Raw genomic sequence first — 25,300 nt, 5'->3', positions numbered from 1 at the left:
GATCACAAGAAACATTTCAGTCAAATTTAAAAAACTTATTACAGGTAGTGTGTGTTTATATATATATATATATATATATATATATATATATATATATATATATATATATATATATATATATATATATATTTACCCATTTTACACTGTACCATCTGCATTGTTATTTTATACCTCTTTTGATCAATTGCACTATGCCTGTCCCTCACGCATTCTACTTCATTATCCATTTGCACGTTTCCAAAATAAATTTATATGCACTATTACTAGTTTTACTTCTGCTTAGATGCTAACTCTATATCATTGGCTCTGTACTTGGACTCTGCATTTAGAACAATAAAGTTTAATTTGAAGTTATATAATCTAAAGAGGAATCAAGGAATAACTGTCTTTCTCACTGTCTCTTCAGATGCAATCTCTTCGTCTTCTCAGTCAAAACCAGCCATCCCAGATCTTCCTGAGTATGGGTGACAACATGCGGCCGACCCAGCCACTGCACCAGCGCTGCATCCGCACCAACATCAACTTCAGTCAGAAAAGGGACTGTCCCAACAACCGCATGTTGAGGCCACAATATAGAGGTCTGTCTCACACTAAACATAAACAATATACACATGCTTTGTCCCATAACAGTCAAATTTTTCTGTTTGGCAGATGCTTTTATTAAAAGCAACTTACAGATGTGGCCAAAAGTATTGGCAGTGACATACATTTTGTGTTTCACAAAGTTTTCTGCTTCAGTTGTTGTGGTGTTGATTCACATTGTTTCTAGATTATTGTGCAGAGTGATCAGATGCATTTTAAATAATTGCAAAAAGCTTCATTGGCCAAAAAAATTAACTATCACAAAAATCTAAATTTCACAGTATTTTGGCCCTGGCACAAAATTACCAGTTAACATAATTTCACTAATCATATCAGCAGCACCTGGGAAATTGTGAACGAGTACTAGTCGTGAAATCACTCTATCATTCTGACTGGATTATAAGAGCAGACTGACTGCTATAAAAGGAGGGAAGATTTGCTTCCAATTATTGTGTTCTTGTTTGCAATGGTTACCTCTAAAGAAAGACGTGCAGCCATCATTGCTTTGAATCAAAATGGCCTCACATGCAAGGAAATTGCTGCAAAGAATATTGCACCTGAAAGAACCATTTACCTGATCATCAAGAACTTCAACTAGAGAGGTTAAACTGCAGTGAAGAAGGCTTCAGGACGTCCCAGAGTGTCCAGCAAGTGCCAGGACTTCTCCTCCTGAGAAGTCAGCTACAGAATCATGTCACCACCAGTGCAGAGCTTGCTCAATATTGGCAGCAGGTTGCAGGTGAGGGCATCTGCATACACAGTGAGGACAATGGCCTGGTGTCAAGAAGGGCAGCAAAGAAGCCAATTCTCTCCAAGAAAAACATCAAGGACTGACTGAAATTCTGCAGGAAGTACAAGGATTGGACAGCAGAAGACTGGTGCAAAGATGTTTTCTCTGATGAAGCCCCTTTCCAACTGTTTGGAACATCTGGAAAATCGATAGTCCGGAGAAGAAAAGGTGAACGCTACCATGAGTCCTGTGTTGTGCCAACAGTGAAGCATCCTGAGAAACATCCATGTGTGGGGCTGCTTTTCATCCAAGGGAATGGGCTCTCTCACAATTCTACCCAAAAACACTGCCATGAATAAAGAATGGTATCAAAACATCCTGCAAGAGCAACTTCTCCCAACGATCCAGGAGCAATTTGTTGATGATCCGTGCATTTTCCAGCATGATGAAGCACCATGTCACAAGGCAAGAGTGATAATAAAGTGGCTCAGAGATCATTATATTGAAATTTTGGATCCGTGGCCAGGCAACTCCCTGGATCTTAATCCCATAGAGAACCTGTGGTCAATCCTCAGAAGGTGAGTGGACAAACAGAAGCCTGCAAATTGTGATCAACTCAGTCAGGATTTGGCCCAGAAGCTGATATCCAGCATGACAGAGCGAATTGCAGAGGTTATGAAGAACAAGGGTCAACACTGTAAATTTTGACTCTTTGCATATTTTGAATGTTTTTGCCAATAAAAGCCTTTAAAACTTTAAAATGCTTATCATTGTTTTCCAGTATACATTGAAAATTGTGAAAAAAGAATCTACCAATACTGAAGCAGCAAACTTTGCAAAACACAAAATTTATGTCACTGCCAATACTTTTGGCCACGGCTGTACAGTGCATTTAAGGTATATAGTACATTTTATCAGTTTGTGGGCTCCCTGGGAATCAACCCCATGATCTTGGAATTGCTAGAAGCATGCTCTACCAGTTACAGAAACCCATTAGATAACACATTGCCTCTTTTCCATGCAGCAAGCATACTCTAAAGCTGAACTCTCTAAATAGCCAATTATAATTATTGAGCTATTTTATAATAACCATTGCTCTTAAAAGGGTCTTGGTGAATAGGTGTTATGTTTCAGAGACAAACTTATTTGACTCTGTTTGTATTCTCTGCTTCTCTTTTCAGTGAATGAATGGCTCCTGAAATAACAGCTTGATGTTGATTAGTTACTTCTGAATTTCCAGTAAAATCTGATGAATATGGCCAACAAACTGAAAACGTTTGGACATTTTCTGCAAGATGAAGCTATCAACAAGACTGTTGCACACGCCCTGCTCCTGGCGGGCAACATGAACACTCAAATTAGCAGGAAAAAAATAAGGGTCTTGAAAACATCCAAAATAATAATCAAACAAGCCCCCAGGAAGTACTGGAAGCAAGGGGAGAGACCGACAGCACAGGCAGGAACCAATCTTTATCCATGTGCCCATCAGCCGAGCAAACGAGGCATGCCCCATACCTGCTGCCACTCTGTGGAGAACCACCAGACAGGGCTGTTACAAAGGAATTAAAAGAGGAAAGGACTTTTAAATAAAAATACAAGAATTATTTTATACTTGTTTCTATGTTTATAACAACATATATATATATATATACACACAGGTTTGGGGAGTAATGGAATACATGTAACGGGATTATAAGTAACTGTATTCCACTACAGTTACAATTTTAATCATTGGTAATTAGAATACAGTTACATTCAAAAAGTGTTTTGATTACTGAAGAGATTACTTTGCATTTTATTGTCATTTGTTTAATTTCATATTTAGTCCTTTCAGATGGAAAACATTTATACATATAAATGATGCGATCCAAAGTGCATTTGAACAGCAGTGAAACACTTTCTTTTGATGTGTTACATTCATACGAGCAGACAGAGAAGTAAGTTTGGAGCAGAATAAATAGAAATAAACCTTGTGTCAATTGTCAGCTTTATGCTAAGATAAAACACTATTTCTAGCCATTTTACATGCACATATTACCAGACACGATCATGTTTTTTATCAAGAAAATTCACGTTAGATCATCATTTCTTTTTTCTAGTAAAACCTTTTATATTAAGGCAAAATTCAAATTCTTGATAATCATTTTTCCTGTTAAAATATCTAAAAAGCCTTAAAACAAATTAATTAGATGTATCTTGTTTTAGAAGCAACACTGCATAAGATATTTAGGTTTTTCAGAGAATGTATTTGTAACATGTGTATTTTGTCTTACTGTACTGGCAGAGTTTTATAGTCAAAACAAGTGAAAGTGCTGAAGAAGTAATCCAAAGTATTTAGAATACGTTACTGACCTTGAGTAATCTAACTAAATACGTTACAAATTACATTTTACGACATGTATTCTGTAATCTGTAGTGGAATACATTTCAAAAGTGACCCTCCCAACCCTGTATAAATATACAGTATATATAGATAGATAGATAGATAGATAGATAGATAGATAGATAGATAGATAGATAGATAGATATAGATATGCCAATCAGCCACAAAATGAAAGCTCCCTGCAAAAATATTGTGTAGGTCCCCCTTGTGCCACCAAAACAGTGCCAATTCGCATCTCAGAATAGCATTCAGAGATGATATTCTTCTCACCACAATTGTACTGAGTGGTTATTCGAGATACCGTAGACTGTCAGTTCGAACCAATCTGGCCATTCTGCCATTCACTGGATGTTTTTGTGTTTGGCACCATTCTGAGTAAATTCTAGAGACTGTTGTGTGTGAAAATCCCAGGAGATCAGCAGTTACAGAAATACTCAAATCAGCCCATCTGGCACCAACAATCACGCCACAGTCCTAATCACTGAGATCACATTTATTGCCCATTCTGATGGTTGATGTGAACATTAACTGAAGCTCCTGACCCATATCTGCATGATTTTATGCAATACACTGCTGCCACATGACTGGCTGATTAGATAATCGCATGGTTGATTGTTGGTGCCAGATTTTTCTTGTTTCTGCAAATAAATGCTCTAAATGACAATGTTTTTAACTTGAATTTGGGAGAACTTTATAGAGTTTCATTTTACTCAAACATATATTTTTTTCACAAAGACAGTGAAAGCAATTCCTTGTATGTCTTAGTAGACAGCAGTTCGATGAGGCACACTGACTTTCAATTACACTTCTGGATACAGTCTGCCCGGGCTGTTTGTATCCAGAAGGCAGGTGCAATCAATGCTTCAAATACCTTTGCTCTATGCACAGGGATATGGACTTAACATTGACACTAGGCAAACAAAAGGATTTCAAGCCTGTTTCTGGGACTAATTTGAGCATGTTGCCTTCTCTGAGTGTTTACAGTGCTAAATTAATTGAGTGATATCTGCCCAATAAATCATTTAAGTGGTCAATGTGAACAATTCTCTTTTGTGAACATTTGTGTACATTTGTGAACATGGGGTATTCTAAAGCTGTAAAGTGAACGTGATAGTTCACCAGAAAATGAAAATTCTATCATCATTTACTCACCATTATTTTGTTCCAAACTTGTGACCTATGACATTCTTTCTTATTTGGAACACAAAATTAAGTTAGGCAGAATATTGTCCTCAGTCGACATTCAATTTATTTGCATCTTTTTTCTAAATAACGAAAGTGAATGGTGACTGAGAATAACATTTGGCCTCACACCTCATTTTGTGTTCCGTGGAGGAAAGTCATGGGTTTTGAAAAATATGAGGGTGAGTAAAAGATGACAAAATTTTATTTTTTGATTGAACTGCCCCTTTAATACAAATGCATTGAAAAAAATGGTGTTGGATTTACTTAAAATATATAAGTAGCATTTTTGCGTCATTACCTTTTAAGTAAATTGAACTTTAATATGGTAATTGTCAGCACAACTAGTAAACCTTTGTTAGACATACACAAATGTATCTGTTCATTCAACTTTGTTTACTTAAAAAATGTATCTCACACGAATAAGATTTCACTAATAACAAGTTGTTTTATTTTATCATTTATAACACTGTTTCCACTTAAAGGAATAGTTCACACAATAAATGTACCCTTTTATCCAATTTGCATTTACTCTCATGCCATCCCAGATGTGTATGACTTTCTTTCTTCTACAGAACACAAACTAAGATTTGTAGAAGAATATTTCAGCTTTGTAGGTCCATACAATGAAAGTGAATGTGTGCCAACTTTTTGTAAGAATAAAGTCATGAGAAAGCTGCAAATGATCTCAGATCATCTCAGAAGGTGCTGTGAGTTTCGCTTTATTTCAACAGAGCAATTTGCTCTTAATCTTTGTGAACGCAACCCTGTTATATATAATATATATATATATTTGTATTAAAGATACAAAGTCATTAAATCATAAAATAACACAAGACACCTTGAACCTAAAATTAAGTTCTATTTTCTTTTCTTTAGACAGCATAAACTGTATTACCAAATGCAATGCAAACACATTCGATAAGAACACTCATTTGGCAGCATTTTTTTGGGGAACACAAGGGAATTTATTAGGCTTATTTCACCTGGTGTAGTTGACTGTACTTGGGTGATGACAAATGGGGCTATTGAAGATGGTAAATGTTTGGATTTGGGGAGATGGTTATATATAAGATTTTTTGATCACTTTGTTATTTTAATTGCTATTTCAATTCATTTAAAGTGAAAATACAAAATGTATTTTGTTTAAGTTTTTTGTGTTACAATAAATACATTTCTAAAGCAAAATCAATAAGACAAAAATTTTCACTGACCCTCGGCAGGGGGGTTGACGATATAATCGGATATCGCAATATTTCAAAGGCAATTATTATTTTGGGAAGTGAAGTAATTTTATGGAGACCCACACAAACACCTGTATTACAACATGTTACCTATAGTTTTTGCATATTTGTTTTCTTCTTTTTTTTCTTTTTTTTTTTTTGTAGTCAATGGGCATAATAAACATTTTTGTTGAAAAACATTGTTTTTGAAAATAGTACATTATTAGTTTGTGCTATGGCTCTTTCAAAAAAAATGCATCAACCAAAAATAAAAAAATGGGCTCCTCAGTGAAAAAAGGTTCCCGACCCTTGAGCTAGACTGTAAGGTGCGTGAGAAGTGCCCGACAAGACAGCCACATCTATGGCAAGTGCTACAGGAAGCATGGGGTGAAATGTCACCTGAGTATCTGGACAAATTGACAGCTAGAATTCCAAGGATCTGCAAAGCTGTCATTGCTGCACGTGGAGGATTTTTGGATGAGAAATCTTTGAAGTAGTTAAAGAAGTTCTGAACACATTTTTTTTTTTTTTCCAAATTGTAATAGTAATTATTCACATTATTGTCCTGACTATACAGTGATCAGTTGAATGCCACTTTGGTGAAGAAAAGTACCAATTTCCTTCCAAACCTCAAAATCTGTACATTATTCCAAACTTTTGGCTGCCAGTATATATGTATATATATATATACATACATACATACTGGCATAGTTTTCTTTGATCACTTATACAAAGTCCAGTAAACATAAAAAAGCTATATTCGGTGTGACCACCTTTGCCTTCAAAACAGCCCCAATTCTCCTAGGAACACCTGGACACAGTTTTTCTTGGCAGATAGGATGTACCAAGATTCTTGGAGACTTCGCCACAGTTCTTCTAACTATTTGCTGTCTCTTCTTGTAATCTCAGACTCGATGTTCAGTGGGGGGATCTGTGGGGAACATGCCATCTGTTGCAGTTAAAATAGTTAAAGTTTGGGAGTCTAACATTTATATTTCCTATTGACACACTAAAGCTGAAAATGTAAATAACCTTCTTAAGACAAATGCTTTTGTGAAACATCTTAAGTTAAGACCTTTGCATTCTGTATGTGTGTGCGTGTGTGTGTGTGTGTGTGTATAAACATAATTTATATAAATGTAATCATTGAGATATCTGAAAACAGCATTGTTTTTCGGTTTTATTTTATTCATTCAAAAATTTCATAAATCTGGCAAATTGTGGTCATTTTGTTGCCAAGTACGGCAAAATGGCGGAGGGTTATTACCGTACCAGATTGTAGCCAGTAGGGGGCAACAATGTGCAAATCAGGTCAGATGAAGCTCAAAATGTGTCACATCCTGGCGGATAACCATTGAGGGAACAAAGGAGTTATGGTGAGTATGTGCTAACGTCCTTTATTGTATCCTAAACATACACTGTTTTCAGCCAAACCACATGTTATTTATATTACCTTTTGACACATGCGAGTTTAAAATCGCAGCTTTTTGAGAAGAAATTCTCATCTCCTAAACGGGTTTCGGACTTTCTTTAGCCAGTTAGCACATGCCGTTCTCTCGATAACCCCAATTTGTGTTCGTAAAATATATAATATCAGATTATTTTGAAAATATTAATCATAATTTAAACTAGAGTATATCTCATTTTCTAACCGACGTGCAGGAAACAGTTATTTCTCATAGTCAGATATGATATTTAATTGTGCTGGTCGTCCGCTAATGTTAGCCGATTCATTCATTGGTGTTTTGCATGTTAGCATCTCAACCAGCTTACTTTCATGTCCCCAGGAAGCTTATAGCTTGCCAAGAACAATATATTTACCTCACGTTTGTGTTAGTTGCACGTATTTTGTATTTGTCACCAATTGCTGTAGTCATTTTTACGTTTGAATATAAAGAAAACTCTTGGTGAACTAAAAGCTCTCTCGCCTCATTGTGTGCGCCATTATCCGCATCCATCAGGCCTGACAATCTTTGTTGTTGTTGTTGTTGTTGTTGTTGTTGTTGTTGTTAATTGTAACGTAACATACAATATGAGTGAGGACTTTCCTGTGTACCACCATCCTTTGTTTTAAAATAAAGGCTAAACGGGCGAGTGCATTGTTGTTTTGAATTACCAGAAATGGGCCATATTTAAAGAAATGCAAGTTTTATCATGAACATTTCATGTGTTTTTATCATGCTACGTTAGTCTAAATTTAAGAAATTGCCGTTTGAGTTAAGTGCCTTTGGACTGATTGAAAGCATGCCTTTTTGTCTAATAAGTTTTCACCTTATTGCAGAACCAAATGCTGGCAATAGCCTGATATCCTCAATCCAGCAAACACGATGTCAAGTAAGAACACATTTCAACATAGTTTTAAACGTCACCCATTTTAAACCCTTCAGAAATGGCTCTAATGAATATACTGTTCCATTCCTGTGTTTGATATTTCCTCTGTTTCATTCTTAGGGTAATTCACCCAAAAATTTAAATTCTCTAATTTACTCCATGCCAAATGTTTGACTTTTGCTGAACATAAAGATTTTTAGAATAATATTTCAGCTCTGTAGGTCCTCACAATGCAAGTCAACACGGTCCAAAACTTTGAAGCTCCAAAAAGCACATAAAGGCAGCATAATAGTAATCCAAATGACTCCAGTGATAAATTCACATACTCTGAAGCAATCTCATAGGTGTGGGTGAGAAACCGATCAATATTTAAGTCCTTTACTATAAATTCTCGTCCCTGCCCAGTAGGTGGTGATATGCATGAGCATTGTGAATTGGCAAAAACAAAATACATTTTAGGAGAGACAAGGGCTGTTTGAATGTGGAGATCGATAGTTAAAAAAAAAAGAGACTTGAATATTGATCTGTTTCTCTTCTGAAGATATGGATTAAACCCCTGGAGTCACTTTATGTGCTTTTTGGACCTTCAAAGTTCTGGTATCCATTCACTTGCATTGTAAGGACCTACAGAGCTGAAATATTCTTCTAAAATTCTTCATTTGTGTTCTGCAGAAGAAAGTCATGCACATCTGGGTTTGCATGATGAGAGTAAATGTTGAGAATTTTCTTTTTGGGGAACTATCCCTTTAATACACTGATTAAAGTATATATGTTTTAAAGCTCAAATGCAGGTTTGTTTATATAGCTGTATTTGATCATTGATAACATCTCTGGTGTAGCCTGCCACTTGTGATGGCCTCTTAAGTGTCTCAATTATGCTAATTGAACTGATGCGTGAAAATACATTTTTGCCCACTGGCTATACCAAGTGGTGCCAGAGCTCATTCATCACAATCAATTAATTTTTCCTTCTCTCTCTCTCTCTCTCTCTCTCTCTCTCAGAGCGGCCGTCCTATGCCCCTCCCCCTGCCCCAGCCCCCACAACAGTAAGTATTCAAAACATGCCAATCATTCATACAGCCCCTTCCCTCCATCACCCAGACCTGTACTTTAGGTTACTTAGAGATGAGAGGAAAGGATTGTGGCAAGGTCACAGTATCACTTGGGGTGGCTGTTTTGATTGTTATAATTTTATTTTCATATATATATAATTTTTATTTTTAAGGCTTTAAATTCCCTTTACGTATAGACATTTTTCACTTGTTATACATTACAGTGGATCATCAGAACTGTTCACAGTAAAGGGGGGCAAGACCAATTCACTCATTTTCAATGGTAATTTTTTAAAACTGGGATCAAATTTTTATCTAAATTATCGTTCTTTACTTTTGGTTAGATTACAAACCCAGTATTAAAATGAGGGCTAGGGTGACATAGTATATGAACCGTTTTCATTCACACTAAAATGCTGATAACTCCCAAAAATCAGACGGAGCAAGAAATTTTCATTTACATAACATATAAAACAATCACTTTATTTTCTGCTTTTGACATCAGACAATAAAGAGACATCTACACAACACGTGTGCACATTGTATAAGCCTGTAAGAACATCGGTAAAGGTGTTTTACATACAATGCGAAATCGTCATAATAGGCAAAAATCTACCCATGTTGATCCGATTATTCTTGAGCAGTTTATGAGTTAACAATAATAAAGGAACACCGTTTTTGTCAACTTGCTAAGCATAATCGGTGTAAGAACGTGAATGTAAACATGCTCTATGAAATTTGGCTAAAATATCTCAAATCTAAATCCACAAAGCTAATAAAGCCTTTTATTACCACTTTGAGACCCACCACCACCACATAGTGTTTGTGGCTTGCTTCAAATGGATGTAAAATAATCCCAGGTTGTGCTGCTATAAAAGTTTGCTGCTTTTTGCATGTTTTATGCAAACCATGACAGAAAAAACAGGTTCTTCTCATTTTTTTTTTTTTGTCCCTTCCTCCCTTGTTTGTGTCATTTCTCATTCGTGTTTTGTCTCATTTGTCTCCATCAGCAAATGCCCACCACCCCTGGGTTTGTGGGGTACAACCCATACAGCCATCTGGCCTACAACAACTACAGGCTGGGAGGGAACCCCGGCGGGAACAACAGGGTAATGGTAGGACCGGTGCCAACTAGGGCCTTAGCATCAGCAGAGGGATTAAAACCCCAGACAAGAGGACACTAAAGCTAACCAGCCAGCCAGAACAATAACTCGTCCTGTACAGACTGATTTATAGTTTGTAGAGTGTTAGTATGTCAAGTAGTTGAAGGTTTTAAGCCTTAAGTGTAGTTGTCTAGCTCTATCAGCCAGTATCTTCCATAATCCTCATGTTTCTGTCAAGCAGTCACTCTCTCTGTATAACGGGATGTAATTGAATTGTAGTTTCAGAGTGATTGCTTTTCAGAATTGTTCCCCCTGGCCCCGTTGGCCATTTTATCACACCATCATGCATGAGAGATAATGCCTGTCCACTCGTGTGTCTTCTGATGCCTGTGCCAAACAGTGTAAAGGGTCGTTCAGACAGAACGTTGTCTTGCACTTTAACAATTTAACTGGATGAAAAATAACAGGGAGGCGCAGCACAATGGTCAATGACGTCTGTCTAGTGCATCTTAACTTAGAAAACCAATTGGAAAACAGCACAGGCTGATACAAAAATGCATTCAGTGTGAACACTTTAGCCCCTGATATCGCTGTCTGGCTTGTAGCCTCATGCACTGATGACTTGGCACAGCTTCCTAGCAAGCTCAAGGCATTTTAACTGTCAGCTGGAATTATACAAACCTCTGCACAATCATTAGGGAAGCTTAGAGCAATCCATAATTGGCAGTTGATTTGTTTCAAGGAGTTTAATGCATGGCTTTCTCAGTGTAATGATAATGAGGTGTATTTTTTTTGTCTCTCAGATATGTGTCCTTCCCCCGTACAGAAGCAGATCATGCTGTCATCGTTTTCAGTTGTGCTTTGCCTCCTTTCTCCATAGTGCTCCATTATGATAGTTCTTTGTGTCCTGTGGTGATCTCATATGGCTCTTGTGTATATAACGTTCCTTGTGGGCTTCTCTCCCTCTCCTGCAGAACTCCTCAGGAATCACCGTTCCTAAGCCGCCCAAACCACCCGACAAGCCGCTGATGCCCTACATGCGGTATAGCCGGAAGGTAAGCAGGAAGGTAAGACACCCACGGTGTCTGCTTTTACTGCTTGTAATTTTAATCGCTGAGGAAAGTGCTTCTGCGATCAGCTTGAAAGCTGAGGGGCGGTCAGTGGCCTGACTCCACCCCTTCAGATGGTGTACCCCAACATCGCTTCATTGCTTGCTTTTCACTCTGTTCAACCAAAGCGGGGAGTGGGAATAATGACTAATAATCAGTTTGATTCATTGCTTTCTGTTCTGCATATTGTGGAATTTCGGAACACTATCTTTCTGTTACGGGCAAAAAGTGTGCTTGAAGATGATCCAATACAAATTGGTTATAGTAGAAACAATGTAGTTACACAAACTATTGTTTGTAGGGATGCACAATATATTGGTGGCTGATATATACAGCTCTGGGAAAAATTAAGAGACCACTGCAAAATTATTAGTTTCTCTGGATTTACTAATTATACGCATGTTTGGGTAAAATGAACATTTTTGTTTTATGCTATAAAGTACTGACAACATTTCTCCCAAATAAAAATATTGTAATTTAGAGCATTTATTTGCAGAAAATGGAAACTGGTCAAAAATAACAAAAAAGATGTGTGTTTTCAGACCTCAAATAATGCAAAGAAAACAAGTTCATATACATTTTTAAACACAATACTAATGTTTTAACTTGGGAAGAGTTCAGAAATCAATATTTGGTGGAATAATCCTGATTTTCAATCACAGCATTCATGCTTGTTGGCATGCTCTCTATTAGGGAAGAAAAATAAACCGCTAATGAAGTAGACTGACGCAGTTAACGTACAGGATGACTATAAACACTCACCATATAATAGTTATCATGTTTATATTGTATCTCATGTCACGTTTTTGTTGAGAAAAACAAGAATATCCACATGCTCTGTAAACTATACGCATTTATACACCCCAGTTTAAATGATGGAATGTCCCTTACCTCAGCTAGCAAAGTCTTTCTTGGATGCCATGTTTGTTGTTTACAGAAGCATCATTGGTATTACTTTGCTATGGGGATGCTGCTTTCTGCCGAGCTGCACATATGTGAAATTAAATTGTACACCGCTTATCCAGTACATTTAAACAGGAACCCAGCTTTCTCACAGTAAGCCACATTCTCACAATTACCTGCTTTTCTTCTGAATGTACTGACAGAACTGTTTGTTCAACAAATGTGATCAACTTGTGTCCACACTCAATAGTGCCTCCCAGTGCATTCTGTTATAACTGCCAGTTTTAGTTTGTGTGTTCAGGATTTAACATGCATCTCACTGTATGTATCGCCAGCAAAGCAAAACTTTGCGAAATTCAAATAGTATTTTTACTATATGAATATTCGACTACCCGTGCACATCCCTACTCTCTACCAGTCTTTCACATTGCTGTTGGGTGACTTAATGCCGCTCCTGGTGCAATTAAAGCAGCTCAGCTTTGTTTATGGCTTGTGGCCATCCAGCTTCCTCTTGATCACATTCCAGAGGTTTTCAATGGGGTTCAGGTCTGGAGATTAGGCTGGCCATGACAGGTTCTTGATCGATACGGTGGTCCTCCATCCACACCTTGATTGACCTGGCTGTGTGGCATGGAGCATTGTCCTGCTGGAAAAAAAATCATCAGAGTTGGGAACATTGTCAGAGCAGAAGCAAGCATGTTTTCTTCCAGGATAACCTTGTACTTGGCAATATTTATACGTCCTTCACAAAGATGAATCTGCCCAATTCCAACCTTGCTGAAGCACCCCCCAGATCATCACCGATCCTACGAAGTATAGGTCTCTGGGAAACACCCATTATATTTCCGCAATCTGTGGGCAATTTCAAACTGGGATGGGCGTTTTCAACTATCCAATGAAAGTATGGAATGCCAATTATGTAATCAGTGGGCGTTTCCAAACTAGAATGGGTATTTCTGACTATCCAATGAAAGTAGAGAATCTTAATGAAGTAGGCAAATTGTGTAAAGCAAACACCAGCTGATTGGAAAATGCCAATTTTTATTCTGCCGAGACAATTCTCAAAATCTCTAACTGACTGTGGCTTTTCTTTTAGGCATAGACTCGGGCAGACTTAAGCGAGCGTGTGCTTGCATCAGTGAATGTCGCTCTAGGTGGATAATTTCAAAATCTCTGCATCATACATTGTTTTGGAGCTGATTTTGATCATCAGCTGGAAGTAACAAAGTGCCATTAAAACAAACGGAATATGGAAAATATTGTGTCGTTAGTTACAGCAAATCAATGCAAATACAGCAATCCAAAACACTGTAACACAGAGCAAAGATCTTAAAATTATCATCACAGTGTGATACGAGATGGCTAAAGGCACTAGTTTGTTTGTGAAACAAATGTGCTTGTTGTACTATGAGTTAAGACTTTTCTAACGTTATTACTACTATTCTATCAGTATGACGTTTTCACCTATTCCCATTATGATTGTAATTACATTTCATATGGTACACAGTGGAACTGTCACCGATGAGCGCTGTAATAAGCATCTATAAAGGAAATGCCCACACATGCATAACACACAAACCACCACTGTCTTGCTGCTAGCATAAATATTACACCATGGTTTAGGGTTTGTATTGTACGTTTTGTTTAATATCCATTACAAGCTTTTAATTTATCGCCTCGTTTTGGTTAATTGGATTATTACGTCTTTCATCAGGGTTATGGTAAATACTCATTTAGATGGTCACCATACAGTTTATGAAAGTGCATTGTCTTCTACAGTATTTCTCATTCAAATCTGCATACATCTGTAATGAAGGCAAAGTTCTGGTTCATGTTACATCTGGCAAACTTAAAATAGCAGCAGTAAAGAGGTTCCAATCTTTTCAATCTCACTTATTTGTCAAATAAGTAGCTTTTAATTAGCTAGCAGCTCCAGGTTTAAAAATTAAAACTTTAAATAAAAAAATATTGGTTACCGGTATCAGCCACAATGAGCTGCAAATTATTTGTATCAGCCCAGAAATTCCATATCAGTGCATCCCTAATTGTTTGTATAAAGATAATAGAATGCAAAGCAGATATTACAGCTGTTGAGTAAATGTTACTTGGACTTGAAATCAGTGATTCATTTTAATCTCTCAATTCTGTAATTTTGATGGTAAACTTTCAAATTAGGACTTTTAAAAGGGTCATCTCTGCACACAATACTCATCAGATAGGTTGACAAAAGATTGGTGCTCTTTCTCTCTGTTTGGAAAAAAAAAAAAAAAACCTGACCCTTCTCACTTTTTTTTTTTTTTTTGTAGATTCCATGATCCCGTAATTCTTTCTGTTGAGGCTGAGCCCACATTTGTTTGTTTTTTAGGTTTGGGACCAAGTTAAAGCCTCTAATCCTGACCTGAAGTTATGGGAGATTGGAAAGATTATTGGTGGCATGTGGAGGGACCTCACTGATGAAGAAAAACAGGACTATTTAAATGAATACGAAGCTGAGAAGGTTTGTTTCTACCATTAGAGGCTGCTCTTTATGAGTGCGACCAATATGACAGTGATTGTCAAAAAGTCTTTATGGACACTAAGTGGTTGTTCTGCCCACAGATCGAGTATAATGACTCTCTGAAGGCCTACCACAACTCTCCAGCTTACCTGGCATACGTCAACGCTAAGAACCGCGCTGAAGCTGCCCTAGAGGAGGAAAGCCGGCAGAGACAATCACGACTAGACAAAGGCGAGCCCTATATGAGCATCCAGCCTGCTGAGGACCCTGATGGTGAGATTGGTGTCCTTTAATGACAACCTTTGCTGCACAGAAAGTGCACACATTGTTTTGGCAATTACCTTTACAGGGTAATTGTACTAATCATACATGTCAAGTGCTATGGTTGGTTCTCAAGTACCATGAAAAATCCCAAACTGCTAAATATGAATGCTAGAAGAATTTCAAATATAGTACTAGAACTGCCATATACCAGAGTCTGGTGATCTAGAATTGTGGTTATTCCTATGTTCGGGTAATAATTGGTGTAGAACAAATGCAGTCGTAGTGTGGATTGTGGATGTCATTTTGTTTACTTGAGTACTCTGGCGAGGTGGGGTGCATAGACAAATACAAATATAGTATATACATATGGTATCTGCCAAAAAGCATATGCCAAATGCATAAATGGTATATATATTTGACTGCTGAATTGCGTGTCATCATAACGGCCTATAATAATGAATAGACACTGGAACAATGTAGTCTGTTACAATAAGTACAAAAGAGGTCATAATCAAAATACAATGCGTGATATTTTGTCATTATGTAAAGTTTCGCTGTTCCTCAAAACGATGCTCAGAACAGTGCATCTCTGTTCTTCCTTCAGGCTACCATAATAAGCTTAGTAGGTGCGCACCTCTGTTTCTCAACTTTGTACCTGCAAACCAGTCTTAAACCATTTTTTAAAAACGCAGTGATAAGTTGAAAATTGTTATGAAGACTCTGCATTCTGTTACATTCAGCTACGCTCAGTGAAAAATACATAGAGGACACTGGCAACGTGCTGACAGACAGGACCAAGCAGGTAACATTTAATAAAGTCTCAACTTTCAAATTTGGTCATTCAAAGAAAATTAAACCATAAATAGGCCTACTATTTTGTGGCTCTTTAATATGTCCTGACAGATTGCCTCAGTTAAAGCTGCTCGTGAACCGATCATCTTTTCCTTGGTTAATTTATAGCATCAAATAGGCTAAACATGAATGTAGCCTACATCAGAAGGACTGTTGTTTTAACCGCGGAAAGATGTCAGTACAGTAGCCTACAATCCATTATTCAAATTCAAATCCACCAACGTTAATCTTCTCTCTCCTGACTACTTTGTCGGACAAAAATGGCGTATTATGATTGATTGATTGATTGATCAGATCGCCAGTCAATCGGCAAATGTTTTCTTTTTTTTTTTTTACATTTTATACACCCCCACCCCTGATGAAACCGGTATTACCGGTGTTGTCACAAGTCCATTAATCGAATCGAAATCGAACTGAAAAAAATTAATCGTTAGATTAATCGATGCATCGAAAAAATAAATCGCTAGATTAATCGTTATCCCAGCCCTACTTCAGATCTGATTTAGCTGAAATGCAGGTGCGTGACATTACACAAACAAGTCAGCACAGTTGGAGATTTGTAGTCAATGATAAACCTTCACTTTTATTAAATAATATACATTGAGTCAAAGTTTCTACATTAAATGACAATAAAACTTGCGTAGCAAACGTTTGCAGAGACAGATGTTCAAAACATGGTGGATTTAACTTTCTTTTGATTATCGTAAACCTGTAGAACAAACGCTAACATTGCAGCATTGTTTATCAATTTGGTTGGGTACATCTGAAAATGTCAGGTACGGCTCGGGGCCCATCTTTATGATGGGAGCCTGTGAAAGGAACAGTGGCATGCTCCACTCCGTATTGCTAGAGTCGTCTCCTTAGGCAAGAGAGAACAACCCTGCTAGTGTTACAGCAAAAAGTTTTTCCATCACTCTGTAAAGACCTGGAATATAAACAGATCATTATTATCCCATTTCCTTTATAAGAAATAAGGAAAAGCATGACTCGTTTGCCATGTGTTACGACCCGCGTCGGTGGAGGAAGAGATCCTGGTTGCTGAGAAATGTGGTTTGCTGCATCTTCCACTATTTCAACACTATATTTTGGCTCCTACTTCACCTAGATGGGAGGTTGGAATGGCTCGATCCAATCAATTGGCTGGTCAAGACATGCCCTGGGAATACTCTGTGATAACTGAACAGGCGTTGGCTTAGGGTCAATCAAGTAAATTGAGCAACTTGTTGCTTACTTTGCTTGAGTATATCATCCCTGTATCCCTGATGCATAATCTGCTGGAGATCCGCTGAGCTGTGCATCCCTAACTTTTGGCTCCAAGGTTGGTGGAGAGCAGAGATGACGAAACTAAAAATACCTCAGAGAATAGATGTGCTGTTGTGCAGAGTAATGATGACTTGCCAAAATTCGTCATCATTGAAGTTGCTGCTCCAGATTCTCCAATCCTCAAGCTTTCCCCTTTAATACAAAAAGGTATTGCCGGAATAGCGGCAGGTGAAAAAACTATGATCTGGACAGGTTCAGTAAAAAAGGCCAATGCTGAAAATCCACTACATGCCAGCATGTTAGCTGGAGTTCAAATACAGACATCTCCTCATCCAACTTTGATCTACAGTAAAGGAGTAATCTGAACTAGAGAGTTGGATGATTTGGATGAAGAAATAACGCATGAGCTCAAGACCCAAGGAGTAATGAACATCAAAAGAATAATAATCAAGAGAGAAAAGCGAATGATTAAAACTGGTACGTGCATCCTCGCCTTTAAACCGCTAATCCCAGATAAACTTTGCATTGGATCCTTTAGTGTTCCAGTGGACTTGGTTGTACCCAACCCTCTGTGGTGTTTCAACTGTCAAAAGTACGGCGATGGATCTAAGGGCTGCACTAACAAACATACCTGTTGTAACTGTGGGGAGGTAGGCCACGACAAAGAGAGCAGTGAAAAACCTTCAAAATTTTATACTTGCTCAGGTGACCATTCAGCTGCATCAAAACAGTATCCCATGTTGATCAAAGAAAAGGAAATGCAGAAGATCAGGTGTACTAAGAGAATCAGTTACATCGAAGAAAAGAAATGCTGGATGTCGCCCATGTTTTTACACTGAATAAAACCTTTGCCTCTATTGCAAAAAAAGCTGTGAGAACAATAGACTGTCAGACAGATATCACCTGGATGAATAAAGACAAACCCCAAACCATTAACCATAGTAATATTCCCCCAAAGATGCAGAATACAGGAACCCAGAGTGAAACTTTTCTAAATGAAATTCACTCCAGTCAGAGCTTAATAACAGGAAACCAAAAGGCAAATAAAAACTATGGTCAGTTCTAAACTATCAAAAACCTCAAAGGCAAAACAAACAAAAGATGTGGAAATGAAAGAGAATGAACGCCATAGAAGTACATCCCTTAAATGCAGAACCAAGAAAACTGTCCCTATTCTCCCTAATAGGTAATGGAAAATTCTATCATCCAATGGAACTTTCATGGTATCAGGGCAAATTTAATGGAGCTGCTGCATCCATACAATTATTAACCCTCTAGCCATATGTCTTCTAGAAACGCAATTATCACTAGACAGTACTCTCTCTTTTATACATTTTACAGGTCCCATCTCCTTTAATTTTCATGGGAGATTTTAATAGTCATAACACTTTGTGGGGCAGAAATCACTGTAACACAACATGAAAGATTAAAGATTTTATAGATAACCACACCTTATGTCTTTTGAAATAATGGATTGAATGCCTATTTACATCCAGGACGATGTAATCCAAAATGCATCCACATGATTTTCATCAGCAATTTCTGGACATAAGAGCAGTATACGCACAAAATATCTAATATTTATAATATAAAATATATAATATTTTCTGCTGGGTTCCTGGACACTCAGGAATCTCTGGTAATGAACACGCAGACAGAGCTGCCAGAGAAGCACTATAATACCGAACCATTAAATTGCCCTATACCTTCCACAGATCTGAAACCAACTCTGAATGTATATATCAAAAACAAATGGCAGTTGGAGTTGGATCAATGTTTAAACAATAAATTATGGGAAATAAATCTTGTTGTTGGAACAAGATATGTTACCTTTTTAATAATCGCTGGGATCAAGTCATATAGACATACGATGCTGGATGGGACATACAAGACTCGCACACCAATTTTTACTATCTGGAGAAAATTCACCAAAGTGCTCATCTTGCCCCGCTGTCCATTAAACATATTTTACTGGACTGTCATAACCTCTACACATCTGATAAACCTGTATTATTCAGTTGATACTTTTGAAAAGGTTTTTAATCAAGTGAATCCAAATTTAATTTGAAGGATTTTAGGGAAATTTATTATATTTTTAAATAACTAAACCTGTCTCCCCCATGAATATTGCCATAGAAACTGGCATGGCGTAAAAAATTAAACGAACAAACATCTAAAAATGACAATCTCAAATTTAAAAATACGTTCCCTCTTTGATACTAAATGTATTGTTGTCGGGTAGTTGTCACTGAATTTCGAATTCAGTGAAAAGTCATGTCAAGCATTTTCATGATCGATCATTGCTGTCTCTTCCAAGTACTTGGGTACTCGTACCCATCCCTTGTATGGATTAGGGGAAGAAGGATCCATATGTAGGAAGGTGAAGGATTAGAGGTTGAAAATTACAATACATATTTTCCTTATCCAAGTGTGAAATCGCACGCAAATGGAGACATGATACTTAAGTTATGTTTTAAATGTTGAAAGATGGCACCAACTATTTAGCTCTGTATGTATTCTGTATTTATGAAATTATTCCAGAAGTAAAATCTCAGACCCAGCCATTTGATATGTTTTAGACTATGACGACGGGTTCTCCATGAAGCATACAGCTGCAGCTCGTTTCCAGAGGAACCATCGGCTGATCAGCGACATTCTGAGCGAGGTTGTGGTGCCTGATGTTCGCTCAGTGGTGACCACTGCTCGCATGCAGGTCCTCAAACGACAAGTCCAGTCTCTCATGGTTCACCAGGTCAGTGGTCATGTTTACAAACAAATAAAAAAATGAGGACTATTATGCATATCTTTTAACTGATTTTGTTATCTTAGAGAAAGCTTGAAGCAGAACTGCTTCAAATCGAGGACCGACATCAGGATAAGAAGAGAAGGTTTCTGGAGAGTACAGATTCTTTCAACAATGAGCTCAAACGGGTGTGAAATTTTTTTGCCGAACTAATATCCTTTCTGTTTAGACTGAGCTTAAATGCCAAATGCGCCATCAATGATTTGATTCACTGTTTGTTTGTTTGTCCAGTTGTGCGGTCTGAAGGTGGAGGTGGACATGGAGAAGCTGGCAGCTGAAATGGCTGCTGCGGAGGAGGCAGCTCGCCGGAGGGCGGAGGAAAGAGAGAGGGAAGCGGCAGAGCAGGTGGAGAGAGCTGCTCAAGAAGAACAGCAGCCAGCCAGTGCCCAGACCAATGCCAACCCAGAGCAGACCTCCACCAGTGAGGCCAAGGATGGAGAGGATAAGCCCACGCCCATGGAGACAGGTCAGATTTCCATTCCACCCACTAAACCAGTGGGTTTCAATCCTGATCCTGGAGTACCTCAGCACTGCACATTTTCCTTTATCTGAAACAATCATTTCAGGTCTTTGATTTAATCTGTAAAATGTGGTGTGTTAGATAAGAGAGACAATGTACAGCCGTGGCCAAAAGTATTGGCAGGCAAATTTTGTGTTTTGCAAAGTTTTCTGCTTCAGTTGTTGTGGTGTTGATTCACATTGTTTCTAGTTTATTGTGCAGAGTGATCAGATACATTTTAAATAATTGCAAAAAGTTTCATTGCCCAAATCAATTAACCATCACAAAAACCCAAATTTCAGTTTTTTTAGCCCTGGCACAAAATGACCAGTTAATATAATTTCACTAATCATATCAGCAGCACCTGGGAAAGTGTGAACGAGTACTAGTCGTGAAATCACTCTATCATTCTGATTGGATTATAAGAGCAGACGGATTGCTATAAAAGGAGGGAAGTGCTTGCAATTATTGTGTTCTTGTTCGCAATGGTTACATGTAAAAAAAAAAAAAGACATGCAGCCATCATTGCTTTGCATCAAAATGGCCTCACATGCAAGGAAATTGCTGCAAAGAATATAGCACCTGAAAGAACCATTTACCTGATCATCAAGAACTTCAAGGAGAGAGGTTCAACTGCAGTGAAGAAGGCTTCAGGACATCCAGCAAGCGCCAGGACCATCTCCTCCTGAGTTGGCGGCTACGGAAGCGTGTCACCACCAGTGCAGAACTTGAAGAAAATTTGCAGCAGGTTGGTGTGAGTGCATTTGCACGCACAGCGAGGTGAAGACTTTTGGACAATGGCCTGGTGTCAAGAAGGACAGCAAAGAAGCCGCTTCTCTCAAAGAAAAACATAAAGGACAGACTGAAATACAATGATTGGACAGTAGAAGACTGGTGCAAAGTTATTTTCTCTGATGAAGCCCCCTTCCGACTGTTTGGGACATCTGGAGAAGAAAAGGTGAGCACTACCATGAGTCCAACAGTGAAGCATCCTGAGACCATAGGGGCGGCTGTGGCTCTGGTGGTAGAGCGGGTCGGCTGCCAATCGCAGGGTTGACGGTTCAGTTCCCGTCCAACACGTCTCCATATGCCGAAGTGTCCTTGGGCAAGACACCGAACCCCAAGTTGCTCCCAATGGCAGGCTAGCGCCTTGCATGGCAGCTCTGCCGCCGTTGGTGTGTGAATGTGAGAATGAGACACGGTGTAAAGCGCTGTGGTAATCTCTAAGGTTTAAAAAGCACTATATAAGTGCAGACCATTTACCATCCATGTGTGGGGTTACTCACAATTCTGCCGAAAAACACTTCCATGAATAAAGAATGTATCAAAACATCCTGCAAGAGCAACTTCTCCCAACGATCCAGGAGCAATTTGGTGATCCATGCATTTTCCAGCATGATGAAGCACCATGTCAGAAGGCGAGAGTGATAATGCAGTGGCTCTGAGATCATTATATTGAAATTTTGGATCCGTGGCCAGGCAACTCCCTGGATCTTAATCCCATAGAGAACCTGTGGTCAATCCTCAAAAGGTGAGTGGACAAACAGAAGCCTGCAAATTGTGATCAACTCGGAGCACTAATAAGGCAAGAATGGATCACCATCAGTCAGGATTTGGCCCAGAAGCTGATATCCAGCATGCCAGAGTGAATTGCAGAGGTTTTGAAGAACCTTGGTCAACACTGTAAATATTGACTCTGCATATATTGAATGTTTTTGCCAATAAAAGCCTTTAAAACTCATGAAATGCTTATCATTGTTTTCCAGTATACCATAGAAACATGTGAAAAAAATAAATCTACAAATACTGAAGCAGCAAACTTTGCAAAACACAAAATGTATGTAACTGCCAGTACTTTTGGCCACGGCTGTGCAGCGCTGGGGTCCTCTGTACCAGGATTGTGAAATGCAGCTCTAAACCAGTAGTTATCAAAAATGGGTTACAGTTATCTGGGTTGAGAAAAGCAGTGAAATTAAACCCACCATAGTCCGGATGGCAACATCAAAACCCTGAACGATCCAAAGATTAAACATTAAAATGGCAGTATGTAAGATATTTGACTTAACTGACCTATTTGTTGTCTATTCTGCAGATGAGGCTCCAGCTGAAGGTACTGAAGGACCTCCGGAGGCAGAACAAGGTGCCTCAGCTGCAACTGGAGATAAACTGGCCCAACCTGAGCCTGCAGAGGGCGCTACAGATGAGGGCACTAGTGACAGCACTGCTCCTTCTGAAAGCAGCTCTGGACCTCCAGCAGAACCCCAGGCCTCAGACAACACCCCTGAAGAGCGACTGCCAGCCCAGTCATAATAACCCCACCCCATTAATCTTGGTCTCACTTTGCTCATTGTAGTCTTATGTCCTTAAGAATTTAACATTTGAATCCCATGACCTGGCAGTAGAGCGAGTGAGAACAGTTGAAATCCCCCTCAGTATCTTACAGTGAAAGATATTTTGAAAGGACTGCAGTACTCTGATAATGTCACATGAACTCTAGATCTTAATTGCTGCTCCATTGAAATTCAGTCAGCTTTGTGACAGGCAGGCACAACATTTTACTTAATGCCAGATGTTACAAGCCCACTTAAACACTGGGGCTTTATGGCTCTTGAAAGTGTTTTTTTTTTTTTTTTTTTTTTGCCATTAAGCAAGAATAACTTAACACGTGTGAAATTTAGTGCTTGCATCTACCAGTCACGAACTTGTTTGAGTAAAACATATTCAAGGATTTTTGTTTTTGCTTGCTTTGGCACTGTCTTACAATTTTACAGTCTATCTTTGTTTCATATTTTACTAGTTTAGTTGAGTAAATATTCTCAACCTTTATTTTTGTTTACTACAGAGCACAGGGGGCATTGTTCTGTTCGTAGCAACATTGAATTGTATTACAGTAAACCTCTGGATGATTAATTGTGTTTTTGTATTGTTGGAAGTTATTCACTCAATAAAGTGATATCTTTGTCTGTTTTAAATGCTGCTGTTTATTTATGGTCGTTGTATAGGTAAATTATTTGGTGTGTGTGTGTATCAAAGACTTCAGGCCTTATTTAGTTGACTAAATAAGTTGTGCAGATATTAACTGCTGTTTATAGTGTCTCAGTTCCTTCCTGAGGCTAAGTCTGCTACATTTTTTTTCTCTCTTCAAAAAGTTTTTTGTTTTTTGTTTTTTGTTTTTCCTGTATCTCTCATCAATGCTGTATGCCATCCTGTGTAGCTTGTGTCCATTTCACATGCTGATGTTCACTTATCAGTTTTCTCTGTCTCCTCTAAAACAGGAAAAGGCAAAAGTGGTAACTAAGAGGATGTGGAGTTCACACAACAAACATTAACAACGGCTCTAGATCCAATACTGACAAACAAGTGAACTACCTAAAGTATAGTAACCAGAAGCATAAATCGAATGTGAATTGCATGCTGGTCAAACTGGTCTTTTCATACCATATTCACTTATTGTGGTGACCAGCCAACAGTCCCCATTAGAAAACAGCTTAATGATCGTACTTGATCATGTTTTAATGAAAATATAAAAAGCTGTATTTGAATGTTAGGTTAGATGGGACTCTCTTCAACTCAGTAGAAAAACAGTAGAAGCAAAAAAGTTCCCATGGTAAACATTTTAAGGCAGGTTTCAAATCTGCAGCTGTGGTGCACACTCATTTATAGAGCTTAAGTCTTAAATATTTTTTTCTCATCGAAAATTTTTTTTTTTTCTCCAAATTTTAATTTTTTTCAAAACATTAATAAAAACAATGGCCTGGAAAAATAATTTTTGAAGCGAGAAAGAAAAAAAATTTTTAAAGAGAGAAAAATTTTTAAGACTTAGGCTCAGGAAGGAACAGAGTTTTTTTTCCACTTTTTTTAATTTATTTTTTCACCTTGCGGTTCAGGGCTTCTGTAATATAAAAAAAAGTTAAAAAAGAAAGTGTGTCCTCACTTTTCAGAAACGAAACCACGTTGACGTATGCGGCAGACCAAACGAGAGACTTACTTTTTATTATTATTACAATATATTGAATTCTATGCCCTCAAATAATTCCTAATTATGGTTTCTAATCACAATTCTAATATTTAAACTGAACCCCATCTACAATCCATATGTAGTAAAATCCATTCAAAAGCTATAAAATGTGCTTTGTTCCGTTTAGCGAGTGAACTTAAGTACATATTACGTTTATGAATATCATGAAATTGGGTTTAGCTTTATCATTTTAGTTTTCTTCCATGCTACATTAAATAATACTGCTTAAATAACATGAGTGACATGAATGATCTGCAAAGACTGAACAATCGAATGTGCATTTTTCCTATCTGCTCTGTTTTATGGAGATTTTATGATTTTTGTATGCGTGTGTGATGATTATGTTCATCTGGCAGAACAAAACCCCAAGTGCATTAAAGGATCTGATCAACCTTTATTCATCATCATATAAAGACATCTCCATAGCAACCATATGGAAAAGTCTCGCACTGTCCTTATTATTCCATTTAGTTCCAAAACATTAGAGAGAGGAAGAGAACAAGCCG

At 38.0% G+C, this 25,300-nt stretch overlaps 2 protein-coding genes across 7 annotated transcripts in view; both read left to right on the top strand.

The window, feature by feature from the left end:
* Window positions 1–3,523, top strand: part of ca10b (carbonic anhydrase Xb) — a 32,264-nt gene extending 28,741 nt beyond the window's left edge. The window contains exons 8-9 of the mRNA XM_052132575.1: window positions 407–578; window positions 2,494–3,523. Of these exons, the coding sequence (XP_051988535.1) occupies window positions 407–578; window positions 2,494–2,516 (195 nt within the window). The 3' untranslated portion in view covers window positions 2,517–3,523. The remainder of the gene's footprint in view (window positions 1–406; window positions 579–2,493) is intronic.
* A 3,885-nt stretch (window positions 3,524–7,408) lies between these two features.
* On the top strand, window positions 7,409–23,731 carry smarce1 (SWI/SNF related, matrix associated, actin dependent regulator of chromatin, subfamily e, member 1). Of its 6 annotated transcripts, none has more exons than XM_052132210.1 (11): window positions 7,409–7,476; window positions 8,382–8,434; window positions 9,434–9,477; window positions 10,494–10,592; window positions 11,561–11,641; window positions 14,964–15,095; window positions 15,197–15,368; window positions 20,054–20,226; window positions 20,304–20,405; window positions 20,509–20,743; window positions 22,869–23,731. In XM_052132210.1, exons 2-11 carry the CDS (start codon window positions 8,428–8,430, stop codon window positions 23,084–23,086), a joined length of 1,263 nt encoding a protein of 420 aa, XP_051988170.1. In that variant the 5' UTR covers window positions 7,409–7,476; window positions 8,382–8,427; the 3' UTR covers window positions 23,087–23,731. The 6 variants fall into 6 exon arrangements, with proteins under 6 accessions (XP_051988170.1, XP_051988168.1, XP_051988169.1 ...); XM_052132208.1 differs by having other exon boundaries at window positions 11,561–11,653; XM_052132209.1 differs by having other exon boundaries at window positions 10,494–10,598.
* The last annotated feature ends 1,569 nt before the right edge of the window (window positions 23,732–25,300 follow it).

This window comes from Xyrauchen texanus, chromosome 8 (genome assembly GCF_025860055.1).
Source record: "Xyrauchen texanus isolate HMW12.3.18 chromosome 8, RBS_HiC_50CHRs, whole genome shotgun sequence".
Taxonomy (NCBI): Eukaryota; Metazoa; Chordata; class Actinopteri; order Cypriniformes; family Catostomidae; genus Xyrauchen; species Xyrauchen texanus.
Note: the sequence above shows the minus strand (reverse complement) of the source record. Positions and strands in the feature narration are given on the sequence as shown.